Consider the following 21,587-nt stretch of genomic DNA (forward strand, 5'->3'; position numbering starts at 1 on the left):
AGGGCCAGCTCCAAAATTGAGTACTAGTCACAAATTGGCTGGTGTATCAGGCAAGTATAGCCGGATTTTACCAGAAGTAGAAACCTTTGTAGAAACTGTCTATGGTTCAATAAATTATGCATATTTTATAGTTTATCTATGATAATGAAAGGATAATTTTCTAGAAGTCTGTGTTCTTCCTCTAGGGATTATTAATCTCTGTTAATATCCACAGGAATTTTACTAATAATGTTGTCAGCTTACTCTCTATTTATTCAGTCCCTTTAGCTTTGGGACCTAAACTACATTAATTTTATCAGTAATTCTTATAACATCTCTGTGTGGGAGCTGTTTCTTAGATGAGATATGTGAGGTCTTGTTCCAGTTTACTTAGTAGGTCAGTCCCTGGAATAGAAACTTGGATGCAGGATTTGCGATTCCAGGCTTAGTGTGTTTGTTCACTGAAGTGTGCAGTCTTTCTGCCTCCCCTCCCCATTTTTTCTTCCTGTGGTGAAGGAAATCATATCAAGCACATAGCAGGAGAATTTGGTCTTCTGGGAGGTAGGAGACTGTTCTGCTTTTAGGTGCGGAGTTCCCAATCCTTGGCTTGGATGGAAGGAAATAGCAGAACTCTGATGGTGTTCAACAGTGAAATGTCCCAACTGTTTTTTTGGGTTTTCTTTGCATATTTTAATTTTTGTTCTCTCTTTTTTTATTTTCCTGTTGGGAGATGGTGAGTGTGAAGATTTTCTCTCTGCTAACCTTATATGTGGGGCAGGGAGTTTGCTTGTTTTTAATGCTCAGCAGATATCGCCACTAGCTTTTGGGTTGGGGGCCAGAAGAGGTGAGGCAGCTACTTTGTGGTGTGGTTGAGGGGAGGGTGGAATGTAGGAAGGAGGACATTTCTCTGTGTTTTCTTAGTCATAGGATTCTGAATCCCAAGTAGCTAAATTTAGCTCAGGTTCCTGTTGAAAGCATCATTTTTTTGGCGTGGGTGGTGTGGGGAGAACGGAAAACCTTTTTGTGTATCCTGCTCCATGAAGCCAATAGGGAAGCAGGAGGAGGTGAGGTTGCCATGGAGATGGTAGCTGTGTGCAAGGGGAGAGCAGCAGGGTTTAGAATTCCAGGAAGGAAGAGAGAGTGATGTCATCAGATTCCATGGACCAGCCCAGGAACCCCTGTGAGGTTGGTGGGGAGTTGGGTGTGTGTGTGGGGTGGTGGAGTGGGAGTTTGTGCAGGGGAATTGTGGCATCAGTAAGGTGTGGGGAGTCCAGTTCAAGCAGAGAGGTTGGTTGTGTGGAATTATGCTGATCTGCATTAATGCCTGATTTTTAAAAAACTGTAAATTATTCTAAATTTGCAGAATATTTTCTTTGTTGAAAAAGGACATTTATTTAACAAAGGAGCTCATCTAGATGAAGAAATGTAATATCTTTTTATAGTTATATCCCTGTAGAATTTGTGTGTGCCTTTATCCCTTTTATGCAAGGGTATTTGCGCATATTTTGGATATATAGTTGCCTTTGTACAATGCCTTTTATGGTGCTGCATGCAGTTAAATTCTTCATTAATGCCTGGTTATGGTGTTTATTTTATAGGGATGGATATTTAGAAATAAAGCACACTTTTTGTAAGCAAAAAAAAGTCTGAAAAGAAAAATCAAAGCAGTTGCTTTTGTAGCAGAAAGGGAAACTGCATTCTTCAAGACAATTCTGAACATATGCATGTTTGTATGGATAGTGAAGGGCAAATGTGTTTCTTTTGGTATGACTAAGAGGCTGATTTTTTTTTTTTTAACAGATAGAACGTTTGCATCCAAATGAGTATTGCCCTTCAAAATAGTCACCTTGGCTCTGGTGATACAACCATTGCGCAAAACATAAAGGGTTTATCATTTGGAATTGGCTTCAGAGATGAGAAAAATATTTTTAGTATCTAACACTGAATTTTTTTATTAAAAAAAAAAACAGCTACCTGATCAGATACTAGGTTTCTTTGAATTGGCTCTTCCCGATTTTGTGTTGTCAAAAAATCAAATCTATGCTCAAATGACTAGCTTTTATACCATTTAAAGGTTTTTAAAGTCATATGATTAGTTTCTGAAAGCATTCATTTTCACATCAAGAGCTTTTGGATTATTTAGTTTAACAGTGGCAGTGTTTTGAATGTTGGTAGCATCCGAGTAATAAGAGCGTATGTAGCCTTTGAAGGGCAACATCTTCTCAGGTGACCCATTTGGATTTATTTGTTCAAGTATGTCTTTTAAAATCAGTGGCATTACCATTGGGTGATGTGGAAAGTAGCTTTAAGTTGTATATCCAAGAACACAGTCTTTTTGGAATCAAATTGGTTCAAGTCTGAACCCCTATTGTGCTGCTCACTAACTGACCTTGGACAAGTAATAGTCTCTTGGTGCATTGTTTTCCTCATTTATAAAACGGGAATGATAGTGGTATAAGTGCCAGCCTTACAGTGTGATTTGAGGATTAAGTAAACTAATGTGTAAAGCACTTAGACATATGATCTATTCTCAGTCAGTGATTGCTGTGGTTATTGTCATTAATAATTATATTTCTTTGACTTACAGAATTATGAGGTAGAATGTGCCTGAAGGTAGTATAGTCCCATAGTCTCAGTTCTGTACAATTGGTCTATTCAACCAACCACAACTTGAAAATATTTTAAAAAGTCAATAAAAATAATACAACAATAAAAATAAAACAAATAAAAAATACCAAAGAACAGCTATTAACATAGCATTTACGTTGTATTATTATAAGTAATCTACAGATGGTTTGAAGTATAAGGGATATTGCCCTTATACTGGCCATATATATGCCATATATGTATATATATGTAAATAAATAAATAAATATAAAAGATACTTGAGCATCTGTGGATTTTGATATTTTAGGAGGATCCTGGAACCAATTCCCTTGGATGCCGAGGGATGACTGTGTTAGAATCAGCCTGGGCTTCAAAAACCAAGACACCACAGAATCTAAGAGGGAGGGGCCACCCAGAAATCTGTAGTTTTTAAATGATTCCCTGATGACTCAGATGATCAGCCAGGGGGAACCACTGAGTGTAATCTATTTTTAAAGTATGGTTCAAGCACTGAAAGCTTCATCATCTCCTGGGAGATACAGGAATCTCAGGTGCCACCCTAGACCTACTGAATCAGTATCCGCATTTTAACAAGATACCTAGTCGGTACATTAAAGTTTAGGAAATACTGCTTTCTTCTTCCAATGAGAATGACTGGGCGATAACCACAGGTTAAACATGAATTAGCCCTTAATTATTCCCATTGCCAGAAGGGAAACAGTCTGGTTATGCCAATATGTAGATGAGTGTGCACTTACCTTTCCTATTGCTTGGCCCAGGAATAAATGCTTTTCTCCCCTAAGCCATCATGTACCATGTTAATGGAAAGAAGAGAGTTAAAATTGTGGCTCTTGCTCTACCATTTGCTAGCTTTTTGGCCTTGGTCCAGTCATTTAACCTGAGTCTCATTCCCCTCACTTGATAATGGAAATAATACCTAGAAAAAAGTGTATATAAATTATGTAGTGCATTCGGGCCAGGCACAGCGGCTCTTGTCTGTAATCCTAGCACTTTGAGAGGCCGAAGTGGGAGGATTGCTTGAGGCCAGGAGTTTGAGGCCAGCCTGAGCAAGAGTGAGACCCCCATCTCTACAAAAAAATAGAAAAATTAGCTTGATGTGGTGGTGTGTGCCTGTAGTCTCAGCTACTTGATAGGCTAAGGCAGGAGGATTCCTTAAGCCCAAGAGTTTGAGATTGCTGTAAGCTATGATGATGCCAGTGCACTCTATCCCAGGTAACAAAGAGAGACCCTGTCTCAAAAAAAAGAAAAAAGATATCTAGTGCATTGCAGTGCCTGCATGGTAGTGCCTTTTCCTTTCCCCTCTCCTCAACCTTTGATAAATCTGTAGAGTAGTTCTTTTTCCTCCGAAAGGTCACTAGTTGAGCTCCAGTACCATCTCATCTCTGTAGGTTCCTTGCCTCTTGCCTTTCTCCCAGCTATCCTGAGTATTTAATTGTACTTAACAGAAAACTATACTTGGAGAAAACTGTAGTTTTCTTTAAAGTATAATTTATAGTTTCTTTATAGTATAGTTTTCTCTGCCTCCTTTTTTCTACAAAATGCCTTTTACTTAATGGATACTATTTATCTAAGAGGGCTAGAAGAGGAAGGAATATTGGAGTTGAATACTGGAGTTGATATAGGAATCGAGTATGATGAGATTTGAAGAGGCAGTTCTTTTATGAATTCTTAATAGTTGACCCTGTGTTGAAACAAATGAAGTTTTTTAAGACTTGTTATGAAGAAGAAAAAAAAAAAACCAACCATAAAACCCTCAGATGGTTTGAAGTAGTTTGAAGTCTTTTAGATTGATTCCAAGCAAGAATTAACATGGTAATTATCAGAAGATCATTGAGTTGATACAAGTGAGCATTATCTTCTTTCTGACCAGGGAATTAACAATAAAAGGAAGTTCAGGGACTTGCTCTGGGGACACCAGAAGTAGATGGCAGAGAATTTAGGTCAGGAAGTTGGCAGTTGTAGCCAGTGGGGCATTGGAAGCAACAGCAGGAGTAGCAACTGTTTTTACTCAGTTACACAGATTTTAGGAGACTGAGGGATAAGACAGATTTGTGAACTCAAAGCATATAATAAAAATTGTTATAATAATAGCTTTTCTCTGTAGGGTTGGCACACTTTTAGATGCTTTATATACACATTAGGCCCAAACTTTAACATCCTTGCAAGGTGTAGACATAATCATATGTATTTTACAGATCAAAAAATTGAGGCCCGGAAAGGTGAGTAACTTGTCCTGAGTCACTCTGCTAATAAGGAAGAGAGCTGGTTTGGCATCATTTTGAATAGCAGTATGAATGAAGAGACTGTTACACAAGCTAAATTGAAATAGTGTATATCAATTAAAATAAAATTTATTATTTTATCTATATTGACTTGGGCGGAATTATTAATTTAACTTTAGACTATGATATTCAACATTTTGGCCTATCTCAAAGGAATTTTTTTGAGTGTTTCAGAATGAACCTTTAGAATGTATTTCTTTTATACCCTGAGGCTAATTAAGAGGTATCTTTAAATGCCAAAGCTTGTGAAGTCTTCAGCAAAACATCAGTTTGAATTGAAGATCGTAACAAACTAATTTGTTGATGGTTATCAATTGGCATATTTAGTCATAATAAGTATTCATATAATCATGTCTGTTATTCCATTCAGATCCATATAATTTCAATGATCGCACAAAGTAAATTTCATATTTTTAGATAGATTTCTAAGATATAGTTGGACGAACCCCAAATTGGAAGACTCGGGTTCCGAGCCCCTTTTTGTTATTTACTCCATGTAAGACCTTGGACATGTCACTTGAACTCAGTGAATCTGAACCTGAGTTTCCTTTATCAATAAAAGGGAATAATCTTATGAGTAAGAGGATTGCATTTGACACCAAGTTCTGCTTTTTACTAGCTCTATAACCATGGGAAAGACATATAATACCTTGTTCTACTTTAGTTTTCTTATCTGTAATGTCAGTCTGTGTTGTGTGAGTGTGGTGCAAGATGAGGAGGCTGCAGGTAAAGTAGTTGGATGAGAATCAGATGATCTGTGTGGTCCCTTCAAAATGTGTGATTCTCCATTTGTCAGAACTGCCAATGTTTTTGTGTGTGGTGAAGTGTTATACACAACTAAGACATTGTTTCTCGTCATTGTTTCTCGACATTGTTTCTCGTCTGTTCTTGAGCAGGATTATCCCATTAAGGAACAGGCACTGCGTAAGTCACTTTGCATGTATTACCTCAGTCCTTGTAACAACCCTGTTAGATAGGTAGTGTTCTCATTTGAAAAGTGAAGAATTTGAGGCTGAAAGATGAATTAACTCCCCATAATCATGGAGCTAGTAAGTTGCCAGAGACATAGGTCAGTGTGGTTCTAATGACTGTACTTTTCCCCCATGCCTCACTGTGTAGGGCACTGTGACATGAACTAGGACATGGGCTTTTTATACCACAGACAAACTGCCTGTACCAAAAGAATATAATGACTACTAAGTAATTATATTCTTCACCACCACACGCTTGCAGTTAAAGAAGGGGGGGAAGCTAGTTTCACTTTAGAATGTCCTTGATGAAATAGTAAAAATTATTACTAATATTAATTCTCCATCTTTGATTATGCATCTTTTTAATATTCTGTGTGACAAAATGGGTAACACTCATAAAGCACTTCTGCATATTAAGCATAACAGTTATCTCAAGGAAAAATGCTTTTGTAATTGAGTTGCCAGCTGAACTTTTTTCATGGAACACCATTTTTCCTGAAAGAATAACTGACAGACATTTTATTAAAAATAAATGAAGTGAGCCCGTCATTTTAAGAAAAACAATAATATTTGTTGCTAGTGATAAAATTTGACCTTTCAAGCAAAAATTAGAATTTTAAAAAACTTGTATCCTGGACCATGAGCTTGATAGTTCTTGTACTAAAAAGACTTCGTGATGAGATTGATGGTGATATTAGTGAATGTGATTTTTTTTGACATTATGTAATGAAATGTATTAACATTTAGAAGATCTTTATAACTTAGCGAACTTGTATTTTATAAACACTAATACGTAATGTTACAAAATCATGCATACGCAAAAAAATCTGTTCAAAGTGCAACACAGACCAATGGATTTTATTTATTTTTGTGTGTGCAATTTGTCGCTGACTCAAAGCTCAAGACCAATGGACTTTAATATAACAGAATATGGAAAAAATTATTGATGTGGTTTCAATTGCCATATTGCAACTAATCTTTGGTACAGTATTAAAGAAGAATACTCAAAGATATGTAAAAAGACTATTAAAATACTCCTGCCTTTTCCAAATACATATCAGTAGAGTGCCAGATTTTCTTCATATACTTCAACCAAAGAAACATGGAAACAGATTGAATGCAGAAGCAGGCATGAGAATTTAGTCATCTTCTATTAAGTTGGATATTAAAGATATTTGCAAACATGTGAAATAATGATACTCTTCTCACTAATTTTTCTTGTAGGTTAAACTAATTAAATTGGCCATTTTCATAAAATTATTTTAGGTTAACAATGGTTTATTATTAGTATTTTTATTTTTTTAATGAATTAACATATTTTAGAGATCACTCAGTTTTAATTTCTAATAGGCAAATATCAGTAATTATAACCCACAGTAAAGCTCTTTGAGATCTTTAGTAACTTTTAATAGTGTTAAGGTATTCTGTGATCAAAAAGTTTGAGAATTGCTGTTATAATCTTTTTCTTTTTTAAATGATTGAGATCTCAAATTAATTCTATAAGCTATGAATGGGTCTTGACTCACAGTTTGAAAAATACTGGGCTGAAGTTACAGGCTTGCATTGTGAAGAGAGGTGGACTTCCCCTGGGTTTTACTTTTGTGGATATGGTGGAACATCCAAGGTGTGAAGTAAAAAGTAAAATTTTTATTTGGAAATTAGCTATTTATGGTTATCTTCCAAACCCCATTCAAATCTTACCTCTTATGGATTCTCTTCTTTGTAATTTCTTCATGCCTTTCTCACTCCATTATCAGCCATATATACTTGTTCTCTCTGGCCCTTACATTTATATTTTATTGTATGGTTCATATTGTATTTGTTTACAAGCCTCTCTCCCTTACTAGACTGTGGGCTCCTTAAGAGAAGAATCCCTAATTTATTTGTCTTTGCATTCCTACCACAGCATTAAACATGTAAAAGTCCCTCAAATAAGTGTTTGTTGAAGGAATAAATAATTGAGAATAAAAAGGCAATGACCAGGTGAGGCAAGGCTTAGGGTATTTGGCACCTAATCAGGTAAGCAACGGAGGGCCATTAGCATGGGAGTGGTGTGAGTGGTGTTACTAGTACTTAACTCACTTAACCCAGGGAGAGGTCATTGAGGATACTGGACCAGCTAAGAGACTACAGTAATTTAGGCTTGAGGAGATCCAGGCCTAGATTAAGATGAATGCTTTTGCCATTGATAATAAGGCATACATCCTTATAAAAACAGAAGCATACTACTACCCATACTATTTAACATTTATTGTGCACTTATGCTGAATACTGTGTTAAGAGCTTTAAGTGTATTATCTCATTTAATCACAGCATCTCTGAGATAGGTACTGTTATTATCTCCATTTTTTGATGGTTAAGTAAAAATAATATGTGTTCATTATTGAACAAATTAGAGAATACAGATAGAGAACCTCCCCAGTCCCCCCAAAAAGAAATATATCACTTATAATCCCAAACTTAACACTAAGACATATAATCACTGTAAACATTTTGGGATAGATCTTTCTATACTTAAAAAAGTATGTATATGTGTTATATATGCCTGAATATGAGGGAACCTTGAATATAAAGCTTTTTTTTTTTCCATTGAAAAGATGAGTCAACCTAAATAAATAAGTTTTTAGAGGCCGGGCGCGGTGGCTCACGCCTGTAATCCTAGCACTTTGGGAGGCCGAGGCGGGCGGATTGCTCGAGGTCAGGAGTTCGAAACCAGCCTGAGCGAGACCCTGTCTCTACCAAAAATAGAAATAAATTTAATTGACCAACTAAAAATATATATACAAAAAATTAGCCGGGCATGGTGGCGCATGCCTGTAGTCCCAGCTACTTGGGAGGCTGAGGCAGTAGGATCGCTGAGCCCCGGAGATTGAGGTTGCTGTGAGCCAGGCTGACGCCACGGCACTCACTCTAGCCTGGGCAACAAAGTGAGACTCTGTCTCAAAAAAAAAATAAGTTTTTAGGGATATTGATGAAATAGGCAAATGTCTACTTAAACTATTAATTCATGCATACATATTCAAAAATCACCTAAAATTTACAGTAACTTAGAAACATTTTATCTTCTATGTTTTTTGGAAAAAAATGTGTACATACTCTGCTACATCAATATCTGTATCATTGCTTAGAACGACTTTGAATCTTCAAACAGTTTTCCAGGGTGTATATTGAGATACAGCACTTTTGAATCTGTATCTAATGCAGCCTGCAACTACCCATTCAAATACCATTAGGAAGTTTGATTTTCTTCATTTGCACCATATTGTATATTGCATTGCTTTTCAGAACATTTTTAAATCGATGAAATTCATGTAACATAAAATTAACCTTTTTAAAACGAACAATTTGGTGGCATTATAGTACATGTACAGTGTTGTACAACTACCACCTCTGTGTAGCTCAGACATTTTTCATCACCCTCAGAAGAACCGCCTACCCATTAAGCAAGTACCCTGTATTTCCCCTTTAGTCTAGGCCCTGACAACTACCAATTTACTTTCTGTTTCTATGAATTTTTTTTTTTTTTTTTGAGACAGAGTCTCGCTTTGTTGCCCAGGCTAGAGTGAGTGCCGTGGCGTCAGCCTAGCTCACAGCAACCTCAAACTCCTGGGCTCAAGCGATCCTTCTGCCTCAGCCTCCCGAGTATCTGGGACTACAGGCATGCGCCACCATGCACGGCTAATTTTATATATATATATCAGTTAGCCAATTAATTTCTTTCTATTTTTATAGTAGAGACGGGGTCTCGCTCTTGCTCAGGCTGGTTTTGAACTCCTGACCTTGAGCAATCCGCCCGCCTCGGCCTCCCAGAGAGCTAGGATTACAGGCGTGAGCCACCACGCCCGGCCTGTTTCTATGAATTTACCTTTTCTGGAGGTTCATATAAATGGAGCCATACAATATATGACCTTTTGTCATATATTGTCTTGCTTCTTTCACTTAGTATGGTATAATGTTTTCAAGCTTTGTCCATGTTGTAGCATATATCAACACTTCCTTTTTATAACTGAACAATATTTCTTTGTATGTATATACCTCAGTTTGTTTATCTGTTCACCTCCTGATGGATGTTTGGGTTGTTTCCACCTTTTGGCTATTGTGAATGGTGCTGCTATAGTGTGTGTATAGTATGAGTACCTGTTTTTCAATTCTTTTGGGTATTTACCTAGGAGTAGAATTGCTGGGTCATATGGTAGCTCTATATTTAACTTTTTGAGGAACTACCAGACTGTTTTCCATAGCAACTGCTCCATTTTACATTCCTAGCAGCAATGTACAAGGGCTTGTCAATTTATTTTTAATGAGGAACACAATAAGAAGAGGTAAGTAAAGAGAAAATATGTGTAGCCTTTGAGTTTATTAGAGCTTTGTATCTCAGATTTTGCCTGATGGACTTATTAAATATTTATTTAGCATCACTTCAGCACTAAAAATGAAATTTAGCTCAGGGAAATGTATCTAATCTATTTTAAGTAGTGAACAGACTAAGAAGTGCAGATCAGAGAAAGAAAGGAAATTTAAATAGACTGTAAAGTTCCTTGAAGGCAAAGGCACTATTCATATTTGTTTCCTCAGAGTTTAACAAAGTGCTTGGCATGTCATAGGTTGTTTGGGGGTTCCCCAAAACTAGCACAGGTCCAGTGATTCTGTAGGACTTGCAGAACTTAGCATATACCGTGTTTCCCTGAAAATAAGGTCTACCCATAAAATAAGCCACAGCAGGATTTCTAAGTATTTGTGCAATATAAGCCTTACCCCAAAAATAGACCTAGTGATGGGCGTGGCTATGCAGCGTATCTGCACATCCCATGCATTTCGTTACGGAGTGGTAAAGAAGACGAGCAGCTCTTCTCATCTGCCGCACGAGAGCTCTATTGTTCCACATGAGAGATTGGGGCAATGGTTCTAAAGGAAATAGAGTCGCAAGAAATTCAGGATGGAATTTGGGGTTTGGAGAGTTATGATGATGTTCCAGAAGAAGATGACTTAACTATATTTGAATAAATGTAGATTGTTGTACCGTACTTAAAAAAATAACACATCCCCTGAAAATAAGCCCTAGGATGTCTTCTTGAGGAAAAATAAATATAAGACCCTGTCTTATTTTTGGGGAAACACAGTAGTCATACTTGTGGCTATGCTTTATAAAAGTGAAAGGGTATAAAGCAAAATCAGTGAAGGGTGTATATGGTGATGTGCAGAGGAAACCTGGATTAAGCTTCCAAGAGTCCTTTTCCAGTGGAGTCACACAGGACATGTTTAATTGTCCAACAGTGGGCTGTGACAATGTTGTTCACCAGGGAAGTTTGTTAGAGACTTAGTGCTGAGATTTTTTGAATGGGGTGGTGGTGGAGGGCACCCTATCCTTAGCACATCAAAATTCCAGACGCTCGAAAGGAAAGCATGTGTTAACCGATAAGAGCCACTGTGATCAGTTCTAGGAATAGAACTCTATGAAATCTAAGTTCTCAGACACCAGCCAAGGCCAACCTTGCAAGCTGCTCTTCCTAAGGGTAGCAGTCAGGCCTGCTATGTTAATTCTTGTCTGCACATGGATGTTCAGTTTCTTAAAAAAGGAGTTGCTAAGTCTGTGATGAAAAATAAATGCCATACTAGAGAACTAGCAGGGACTTTAGTGTCAGACAGATGTGGATTTATGATACTGAGGAAAAATTGTATAGTTTTTCTGAGCCTCCTTTCCTTACTGTAGAATGATATATTGCAGGGTTTTAGTGAGAATTAAAAGTAATAATGCTTATAAAACACTAAGTATAATGTCTATCCTGTATATAAGTGGCTATTAACATTTCATTTCAGCTCACTTATGTCAGTCTGGGTCCAATCAGGAGAGAGAGACTACACAGTCGTTTGGACAGGGAATATAATATATAAAGAATTATTTGCCCTAAGAGGAGATTGAAGTAATGAAAGATTGGCTTATAGGAAGTAAAGAGAGCTCTAAATAACAGCAGATGTAATATAATAGATATAATGTAATAAAATGATTGCTATATGATAAAATATAATTCATAAATAATAGCAGCTACCTAAGGGCTGAGATAAAATACCCAAAGAGAGCTGTTTCTCTGAACACTCTCAACATTCCCCAGCCCAGGCACTGAGATGCAGACCCTGTTGGAGAGAGCATGGCTATGATTCTCTGAATGTCAGAGAAGTAAGTCCCTATGATTTTATGCCAGCAGAACTTGCTGGAAATCTGCCTTTTTGAAGTTGCCAAAAATCTACCCTCTGGGGTACTGGGGAAAGTTGTTCATAGGGAGTTGTCTCACCAGAGGCACTCTGCCCATGATGGCTGAAGAGGGTTACTGGGAGAAGCTGCTGGCTGCTGTAGCTATGTGAGCTGGGATGAAGGGAAATTGCTTGTTTGTAAGAGCCTGCTGGGCAAGCACAATGGGACCTGGTAGGAAAACCCTTTCCTTCTACAGTGTATCTCCTCTGCCCTCTATTGACAAAGCTTGGCATCATGAGTGCTGGCAAAGGAAAAATATTTAAAGGGCCCAGGTCCGTTTTCACATAGCAGGCAAAAAGGGTAGATTTGGAGCTGAGAGTCATTTAATTGATAACCAGCATATGGGTGGAATGGATGTTTAATTCCAGATCCTCAGAAACCAGAAAGAAGATAGCAAATGGGCAGAAATCTAAGGAACCTCAAAAATAGGCAAGACAGGCAAGAAAAAAAAGAAGAAGCTGGACCTTATATCATATACAAAAATTAACTCAAAATGGATCAAAGACCTAAATGTAAGAGCTAAAACTGTAAAACTCATAGAAGAAACTTAGGGATAAGTCCTTATAATCTTGAATTTGGCAATAGATTCTTGACACTAAAAACACAGGCAATAGGCCGGGCGCGGTGGCTCAAGCCTGTAATCCTAGCACTCTGGGAGGCCGAGGCGGGCGGATTGCTCGAGGTCAGGAGTTCGAAACCAGCCTGAGCAAGAGCAAGACCCTGTCTCTACTATAAATAGAAAGAAATTAATTGGCCAACTAATATATATATATATATATATATATATATATATAAAATTAGCTGGGCATGGTGGTGCATGCCTGTAGTCCCAGCTACTCGGGAGGCTGAGGCAGAAGGATTGCTTGAGCCCAGGAGTTTGAGGTTGCTGTGAGCTAGGCTGACGCCACGGCACTCACTCTAGCCTGGGCAACAAGCGAGACTCTGTCTCAAAAAAAAAACACACAAAAAAACCACACAGGCAATAAAAGAGAAAAGCAGATAAATTAGACTTCATGAAAACTAAACACTATTAAGCATCTGGAACACTATCAACAGAGTGAAAAGGCAACTCACTAATGGAAGAAAATGTTTACAAATCATATATCTGATAAGGGATTGACATCCAAAATATATAAAGAACTTATATAACTCAACAACAGAAAAGCAAATGGCCTGATTAAAAATTGGGAAAGGGAGAGGGTGCAATAGCTCAGTCCTGTAATCCCAGCACATTGAGAGGGTAAGGCAGGAAGATTGCTTGAGTGTAGGAGTTTGAGACCAGCTTGGGCAACATTGTGAGACCTCTATCTGTACAAAAAAGGAAAAAAAAAATTAGCCTGGGATGATGTCACATACCTGTAGTCCTAGTTACTTAGGAGACTGAGGTGGGAGGATCCCTGGAACCCAGGAGTTTAAGACTATAGTGAGCTATGATCAGGCCACTGCACTCCAGCCTAGATGACAAAGCCAGACCCTGTCTCTTAAGAAATAAATTAAAAAATAGAAAGGGCTTGATTAGATACTTCTCCAAAGAAGATATACAAATGGCCAATAAGCAAATGAAAAGATGCTCACAATCACACTTGTAAAGGAAATACAAATCAAAACCACAATGATATAACATTTCACACTCATTAGGATAGCTATGAAAAAAACCCCAGAAAATAACAAGTATAGGTGAGGATGTGGAGAAATTAGAACTCTTGTGCATTTCTGGTAGGAATTTAAAAATGGTTTAGTGCTGTGGAAAACAACATGGCAATTCCTTAAAAAGTTTAATATAGAATTACAAATGATCCAGCAATTCCACTTCTGGGTACATAACCAAAAGAATTGAAAGCAGGGAGCTAAACAGGTATTTGTACACCCAATTCATAGTAGCTTTATTCATAGTAGTTAAAAAGGTGGAAGCAACCCAAATATCCATGGACAGGTGAATGGATAAACAAAATGTGGTATTTACATATACTAGTATGTACATAAAATTATATTTATGTACAATATTAGTATAATATTCAGACTGAAAAAGAAGGAAAATTTGACACATGCTACAACATGGACAGATCATGAAGGTATGGTAAATGAAATAAGCCAGTCACAAAAGGACAATATTGCATGATTCTGCTCATCTGAAGTACCTGGAGAAATCACATTCACAGAGACACAAAGTAGGATGGTGGTTGGCAGTGGGTGGAGGGAGAGGGAAATGGGGATTAATGGATGTAGAGTTTTGGTTGGGGAACATCAGAAAGTTCTGGAGATGGATGGTGGTGATTGGTTGCACAAAATGTGAATGTATTTAATGCCACAGAAGTGTATACTTAAAAATGGCAAAAATGGTAAAATTATGTATATTTAACCACAATTTTTCAAAAAAAAAAAAAACTGCTGAAAAATATTTATAGTATGTTTTTAAACCTTAGTACTAGAAGTGCTAGAGTGGAGGGTATTTTATTTCTTATTTATGTGCTTCAAAATATAATTTTGTCATCATGATTGAATTTTAATTAAAAAAGTATTAATAAAAGCAAGAACAGAATGGATTTGTAAAGGAAAGTTAAAGAACTGAGGGTGTTAGCCAAGCATGGATTGATGAAAACAGAGTGGACTGTTTAGCTATATGAAGCATATACAGTTGTGTGTATCCATTCTGAGAAATGCCTCATTATATAATTTTTCATTGTTATGCAAACATCATAGAGTATACTTACCCAAACCCAGATGGTGTAACCTACTGCACACGTAGGCTATATGGTAAAGCCTATTGCTCTTAGTCTACAAACTTTTACAGCATGTTACCATACTGAATACTGTTTGCAGTTGTAACACGATGGTAAGTATCTGTGTGTCTGAACATATCTAAATATAGCAAAAGTACAGTAAAGGTATAGCTTAAAGATAAAAAATGGTACACATGTTGATGGGTCCTTACCATGAATGGAGCTTGCAGGTCTAAAAGTTGCTCTACGTAAGTCAGGTAGTGAGTGGTGAGTGAATGTGAAGGCCTAGGACATGTAGACTTGAAAAACAGTGTACACTTAACTCTGGGAGGCCCAGGTAGGCAGATCATTTGAGCTCAGGAGTTCCAGACCAGCCTTAGCAAGAGGGAGACCCATCTCTACTAAAAAAAAAAGAAAGAAATTAGCTGGACAACTAAAATATGTAGAAAAAATTAGCCAGGCATGGTGGCACATGCCTGTAGTTCCAGCTACTTGGGAGGCTGAGGCAGTAGGCTTGCTTGAGCCCAGGAGTTTGAGGTTGCTGTGAGCTAGTCTGATGCCACGGCACTCTAGCTCGGGCAACAGAGTGAGACTATGTGTGTATGTATGTATAAATAAATAAATAAATAAAAGAAAACACATGTTTAGGCTACAGTAAATTCATACAAATTTTTTCTTCAATAATAATAACATTGTATAGCTGTACAAAAATATTTTCTTTATCCTTATTCTACAAATGTTTTGTTCAATAACACATTGTACAGCTGTACAAAAAAATATATATATATATTTTTGAGACAGAGTCTCACTTTGTTGTCCAGGCTAGAATGAATGCCGTGGCGTCAGCCTAGCTCACAGCAACCTTAGACTCCTGGGCTCAAGCGATCCTACTGCCTCAGTCTCCCGAGTATCTGGGACTACAGGCATGCACCACCATGCCCGGCTAATTTTTTCTATATATATATCAGTTGGCCAATTAATTTCTTTCTATATATGGTAGAGACGGGGTCTCGCTCTTGCTCAGGCTGGTTTTGAACTCCTGACCTCGAGCAATCCGCCCGCCTCGGCCTCCCAGAGTGCTAGGATTACAGGCGTGAGCCACGGCACTTGGTCCAAAAATATTTTCTTTATATATCCTTAGTCTATACGCTTTTTTTATTTTTGAGACTTAAAAATTTTTTTTAAACTTTTTTGTTAGAAACTAAGACACACATACATTAGTCTAGGTCTACACAGGGTCAGGATCATCAATATCACTGTCTTCCACCTCCACATCTTTCCCCCTGGAAGGTGTTGGAGCAGTAGCCTGCCTGGAGCTGTCATCTCCTCCATCTATGATAATAATGCCTTTTTTGGGAATACCTCTTGAAGGACTTGCCTGAGGCTATTTTTAGTTAACTTTTTTTTTAAGTAGAAGGAGTACACTTCAAAATAATGATAAACAGTATAGTAAATACATAAACCAGTAACATAGTTGTTTATTATTATTATCAAGTATTATATACTATATATAATTGAATGTACTATACTTTTATATGACTGGCAGTGCAGTGGGTTTGTTTACACCAGCCATCACCACAAACACATGGGTAATGGGTTGTACTACAATGGCTACAATGTTGCTAGGTGATAGGAATTTTTCAGCTCCATTATAATCTTATGGGACCACTGTCATATACATAGACAGTTGTTGATCAAAATGTTGTTATACTGCGTATGATTACATATGTCACAAAAGGCAAAGTTTCTTTGGTCACCTTGGAGGTAACCTCATTCATTCTGTCCTTGAATACTGGCATTGATTTACAATATCACTGATATATTTATCCTGTGTTCAAACAGCTGCAGTGAGGCTGGGTGGCCATTTGGTGCATATTCCTAAGGAACTGACGTTAGAGTAAGCTAATTAAAAAATAAAGTTTGATTATTTGGAAATGTGCTACTTTGTGGGAATTGGTTCCATAGACTATATAATTTTTGTCTCAAGTCATTTGGAACTGATAGACTTGGGGGCCAGGAAGAAATTCTTTTTGAGCTTCTCCTGTATGTGAAATGCTGTGCCAGCTAAAAAAATTTCACAACTTTATGAGGTATATATTATCTGTTACACAGTTGAGATAATTAAGGCTCAGAGAGAGTAGGTAATTTGACCAGAGTCACATAGTTAGAAAGTGATACAACAGCCAACATTTGAATCTCTCTCTCTTTGACTCCCAAAATTCAGTCCACACTTTTCTACATCATGATAGGGATTACATGTATTTACAATTAGCAGAGTCTGAGGTGAATAGTTTATATGATTTGAGAGTCAGGAGGACTAAATTCTAGGTTCTCTTTTATGTCCACCTTAGTTGAGTGACTATGGACAAGACACTTCTAAGTTTTAGCTTCCTCACTTGTGAAGAAAAGGGGTTTGATGGGTTATTTATTAGATACCTGGAACCACCGTTGAAAAGAAGAAATTGTAGTGTGTTCCAAAGAAGGGCTTCAAGGACCTAATAAATCCCTCTGTCAGATATTACCATGAAACATACTGCTTACACCAGGGCATTTTTTTTTTTTTTTTTTTTTTTGAGACAGAGTCTCACTTTGTTGTCCAGGCTAGAGTGAGTGCCGTGGCGTCAGCCTAGCTCACAGCAACCTCAAACTCCTGGGCTTGAGTGATCCTTCTGCCTCAGCCTCCCGAGTAGCTGGGACTACAGGCATGCGCCACCATGCCCAGCTAATTTTTTATATATATATCAGTTGGCCAATTAATTTCTTTCTATTTATAGTAGAGACGGGGTCTCGCTCTTGCTCAGGCTGGTTTTGAACTCCTGACCTTGAGCAATCCGCCCGCCTCGGCCTCCTAAGAGCTAGGATTACAGGCGTGAGCCACAGCGCCCGGCCTCACCAGGGCATTTTTAATTAAAAAAACCAAAAAGGGTAAATGGGGAAGGCGTGGTGAGTATAACAAAGAACTGTCATTGATTGTCTTTTTGATGGGGAGGTAGAATGAGTTGTTTTATTTTATTGTGACATGAAAGCTTTGTTTACCCAGTAACAGCTGGACCTTATGTTGGGACTGTGTTGTTAGATACTACCAGATTCATATCCCTTGTAAGAGATATATCTCTAGGTACTTTGAACCCTATATAGTTTGGAAGCAGAATGATGCCCTGTGGTTGCTTAGCAATTTCCTTGAGCAAAAGGTGCTCATTGCTGGGATTAGTTTTTGCATATAATAGCATATGGAATTTAGGTACATCTTCTGTTCCTGTGGTATTCCCTTCCATGTCCCAATTCATAAAAGGCTTAATAATACTTGAAAAGCAGTTAACTTGCTGGAAATAAGGTAATGAACAACTGAGCAATTTGATTTGCTTTTTTTTTTTTTTGGTCAATGTGGTCTAAATCTTTCCTTCTATTGTTAAGTGTACAAGATAATACAAAATTCACTTTCAGCTGGGGAGTAAGCCAGTGAAAAATCTCCACTTGTACCATCACACAGGTTGTGTTTGTAGAGGGCAGCTTCATTTCTAATCTTCTTTTGTTTGCTTTTACTCTCCCAAAATTGCAGGGGTAGCAAGAATTTATTTTGTTCCATTCTCGGTATAGTCTTCTTTTATTTTGTGAAACTGGTTTGATTTTGTTAGACACAAAAGAAAGGGCCAACAGGATGGTTTTTCAGATTTGTTTTTATTAATTGTTTGGTTTAACTTCACTGTGCATTTCCAGTTTTCTGCCCCCTGCTCCTAGCCAGCCTTCGTCAGTGATAGAAGCCAGTAAGGAATACTTTTATAATAAAACTCGGAATGTTCAACACATGATCTTTTTAGCGATGAAACCAAGGAAGATTGATAGCATGGTGTCTTTCTCAGGCTCCTTAGGTAACTTCATTTTGGTTACTGTTCTATTGATCATTGCTTACTTAGCATTTATGGCCACTATATTATATAACTAGTATAACTTTTTAATGAAAGCAGGACTTTTTGATCTTCAGTGTTGGTAAGTTCTTTTGGCACCTCTTTTAACTGTATTTTTAAAATACTTAAGAAAACAGTACTTTTTTCCCCCTCATGTACAGTATTCTGGGTAATTTTATCAGTATTTTTGGTAGTAATGCCAGTATTCTAAGAAAATGTATTGGCTAATCATTTAGAAATGATACTGATAATTTTCAGAAAACATTTAGAAATTGTGGCTTTAGAAAGCACTGTGTTGGCTGGGTGTGGCAGCTCACTCCTGTAATCCCAGCACTTTGGGAGGCCGAGGTGGGAGTATCGCTCTAGCTTGTGCCTGAGCCCAGCAGTTCAAGATCAGCCTAGGCAACATAGCAAGACTCTGTCTCTATAGAAAATTAAAAAATGGGTGACAGAGCAAGACCCTGCCTCACAATAAAAAAAACAAAAAAAAGCCATTGTGTCTTTTTAGCATGCGTCAATTCATAATGGTATTAGAGGTCTTGTACTATTAGGAGGCTAAAGGTTATTACCCACTCCCATGCTTACACACACTTTTATATGAATACCTTCTGAAATCCTATAGTTCTTTTGTTACAGACTTTAGTTATGGTATCGATTGTATTATCTTGTAATTATTATGATTCTGAGGCAGGAACCTCAAGGATAAGAACACTAGCACCGTGCTTGTCAATCTATTCTTACTGAATAATTGAAGGATTCTTCTACTTAAATGAATTTTTCAAGCCTAAGTGGATATGGGAACTTCTAAGCAGTAAAGATAAATACAAAAGTCAGGTGGTTTTGTTTTGTTTTGTTTTGTTTTTTTTGCTGTGTATCACTTCTCTCAGTGTCCACTGTACATGCATGATCACTTGCAGTTCTATTTGACAGTTATTTAAGGATCCTTGTGTCACATTTTCATGTGTCCATTAACCAGAACCTTCTAAACAGGTTTAATTGTTAACCTCTAGTTAATAAAGATTCTTGTAGTTGACATTTTGTTTCTTATAGATCTCTCTTTGTTTTTGAGCAGTCTCTATGCTGAGGCAGAGTCAGTTTCTAAGTCTTTCATTCTTACTGGGCCAATAAAGTTTGCTTATAGGCACATAGCTACTATAAAACCTTTTCTCTTCAGAGTTCTTTTTTGTTTGTGTGTTTGGCTTTTGAGACAGTCTCACTCTGTTGCCTTGGATAGAGTGCATTGGTAGCATTATAGCTCACTGCAACATCAAACTCCTGGGCTCAAGTAGTCCTCCTGCCTCAGCCTTGGTCCCAAGTAGCTGGGACTATAGTTGCATGTGATTGACGCCTGGCTGATTTTTCTGTTTAGTATTTTTAGTAGAGACGGGATCTCACTCTTGCTCAGGCTGGTCTCAGAACTTCTGAGCTCAGGCAACCCTTCCACCTTGGCCTCCTGGAGCACTAGGATTACAGATGTGAGCCACTGTGTTCTTTGGAGTTTAGCACATCTATCTCCTTTGTTCCATTGGCTTTCCTTTTAATTCTATCTCTAATTTAAATGTTAGTTATTATTTTTACAGTGATTAAAAACTCAGATTTGCAGATCATTCAACAATCATAATTATCCCTACCCAGGCCAGGGAATTTTTTTTTTTTTTTTTAGCTAGTTGTCATGAAGTATTAGAAGTATTGAGGATAGAATTAAGACCTAGGTCTGAAGGTATCTGAGTTACTATCATTAGTTATTTGGTTTTGAGTAAATCACTTAAACTTTCTGAAATTCGGTTTTGTCATCTGTAAAATGAAGTTTATAAAACCTGTTTTATGCATTGTGAGGACTAAGTAAGATTATATGAAGTTGGTTTTATAAGTTATTAAGTATTATGAAACACTGATAATAGTGATACTCTAAGTAATACATAAATTTTACATTTTAAAAATTCATACAGTTCAGTTAAAATATGCCCTTTCTACTTTCCACTAATCTTATTTTTCTCCCTAGAGGTAACCACTGTTAGAAATTTGTTATATGTCCTTCTAGATTTTTTTTATATGCATGTAGAAATACCTATTTTTATTTTATAATTTAAACAAATACCACACTGTTTTATCATTTAATATGACCTGAGATCATGGAGATTTTACCTTATTTTTTTAAACTTGCACATAAGATGTTGAAATTATATAATAATTAATAACACTCATTATTAATGGAAATTGCGGTTCTTTCTGGTTTTTCACTGTTACAAACAGCACTATTGAAAATCTTTGCACATGCTTTGAAATCACATGCAAGTGATTCTCTAGAGAGATGTGAAATTATAAGAAGGTTTATGCATTCAATATTTTGATAGTACTGTCAAATTGCTTTCCAAAACAATGGTCCAAATATATTTATATTCCCACTATTAGATGTGAAAGTACCCATTTACTCATCATTTTGCCAACTTGTGATATTTTCATTTTTGCTGATCTCATGAGTGAAAAATGGTATCTCAAATCTAAAAGAATGTTCATAGGCATCATGATTTGTGAGCACAGACAAACAAAACCTTAACTGGAAACAATTTAAATATCCATTAACAGGAAGATAGGACAGATAAATAAATTTTGACATATTTAGAAGATAAAATACTAAATAGAAGTAAAAATTATTAAAATATAGTGATGTGCATTAGTGGAGATGAATCTTATGAAGTATTGAGCAAAAGAAGCAAATTGCTAAAGAATGCACATTATAGGATGCATGTCTGTAAATTCATAATCATGCAAAATTAATGCTTTTGTAAGGGACAGATATATACATGGTAAAATTAAAAAGAAAACTAAGCCTGTTTCTTAAGTATGGGCCA

The 21,587-nt window shown here is 37.0% G+C and overlaps 1 protein-coding gene across 33 annotated transcripts in view; it reads left to right on the forward strand.

Annotated features, from left to right (window-relative positions):
* RBFOX2 (RNA binding fox-1 homolog 2) overlaps positions 1 to 21,587 on the forward strand; it is a 281,289-nt gene that overhangs the window by 64,860 nt on the left and 194,842 nt on the right. The window contains exon 1 of one of the 33 annotated variants that reach the window (XM_020287756.2): positions 981 to 1,164. The exons of 28 other annotated variants lie outside the window; for them this stretch is intronic. In XM_020287756.2, coding sequence (XP_020143345.1) covers positions 1,123 to 1,164 — 42 coding nt within the window. In that variant the 5' untranslated portion in view covers positions 981 to 1,122. Of the gene's footprint in view, positions 1 to 980; positions 1,165 to 21,587 lie in introns of those variants that run through there. 4 more of the 33 variants (XM_076007031.1, XM_076007035.1, XM_076007037.1 and 1 more) reach the window with 4 other exon arrangements.

This window comes from Microcebus murinus, chromosome 10 (assembly GCF_040939455.1).
Source record: "Microcebus murinus isolate Inina chromosome 10, M.murinus_Inina_mat1.0, whole genome shotgun sequence".
In the NCBI taxonomy this organism is placed as follows: Eukaryota; Metazoa; Chordata; class Mammalia; order Primates; family Cheirogaleidae; genus Microcebus; species Microcebus murinus.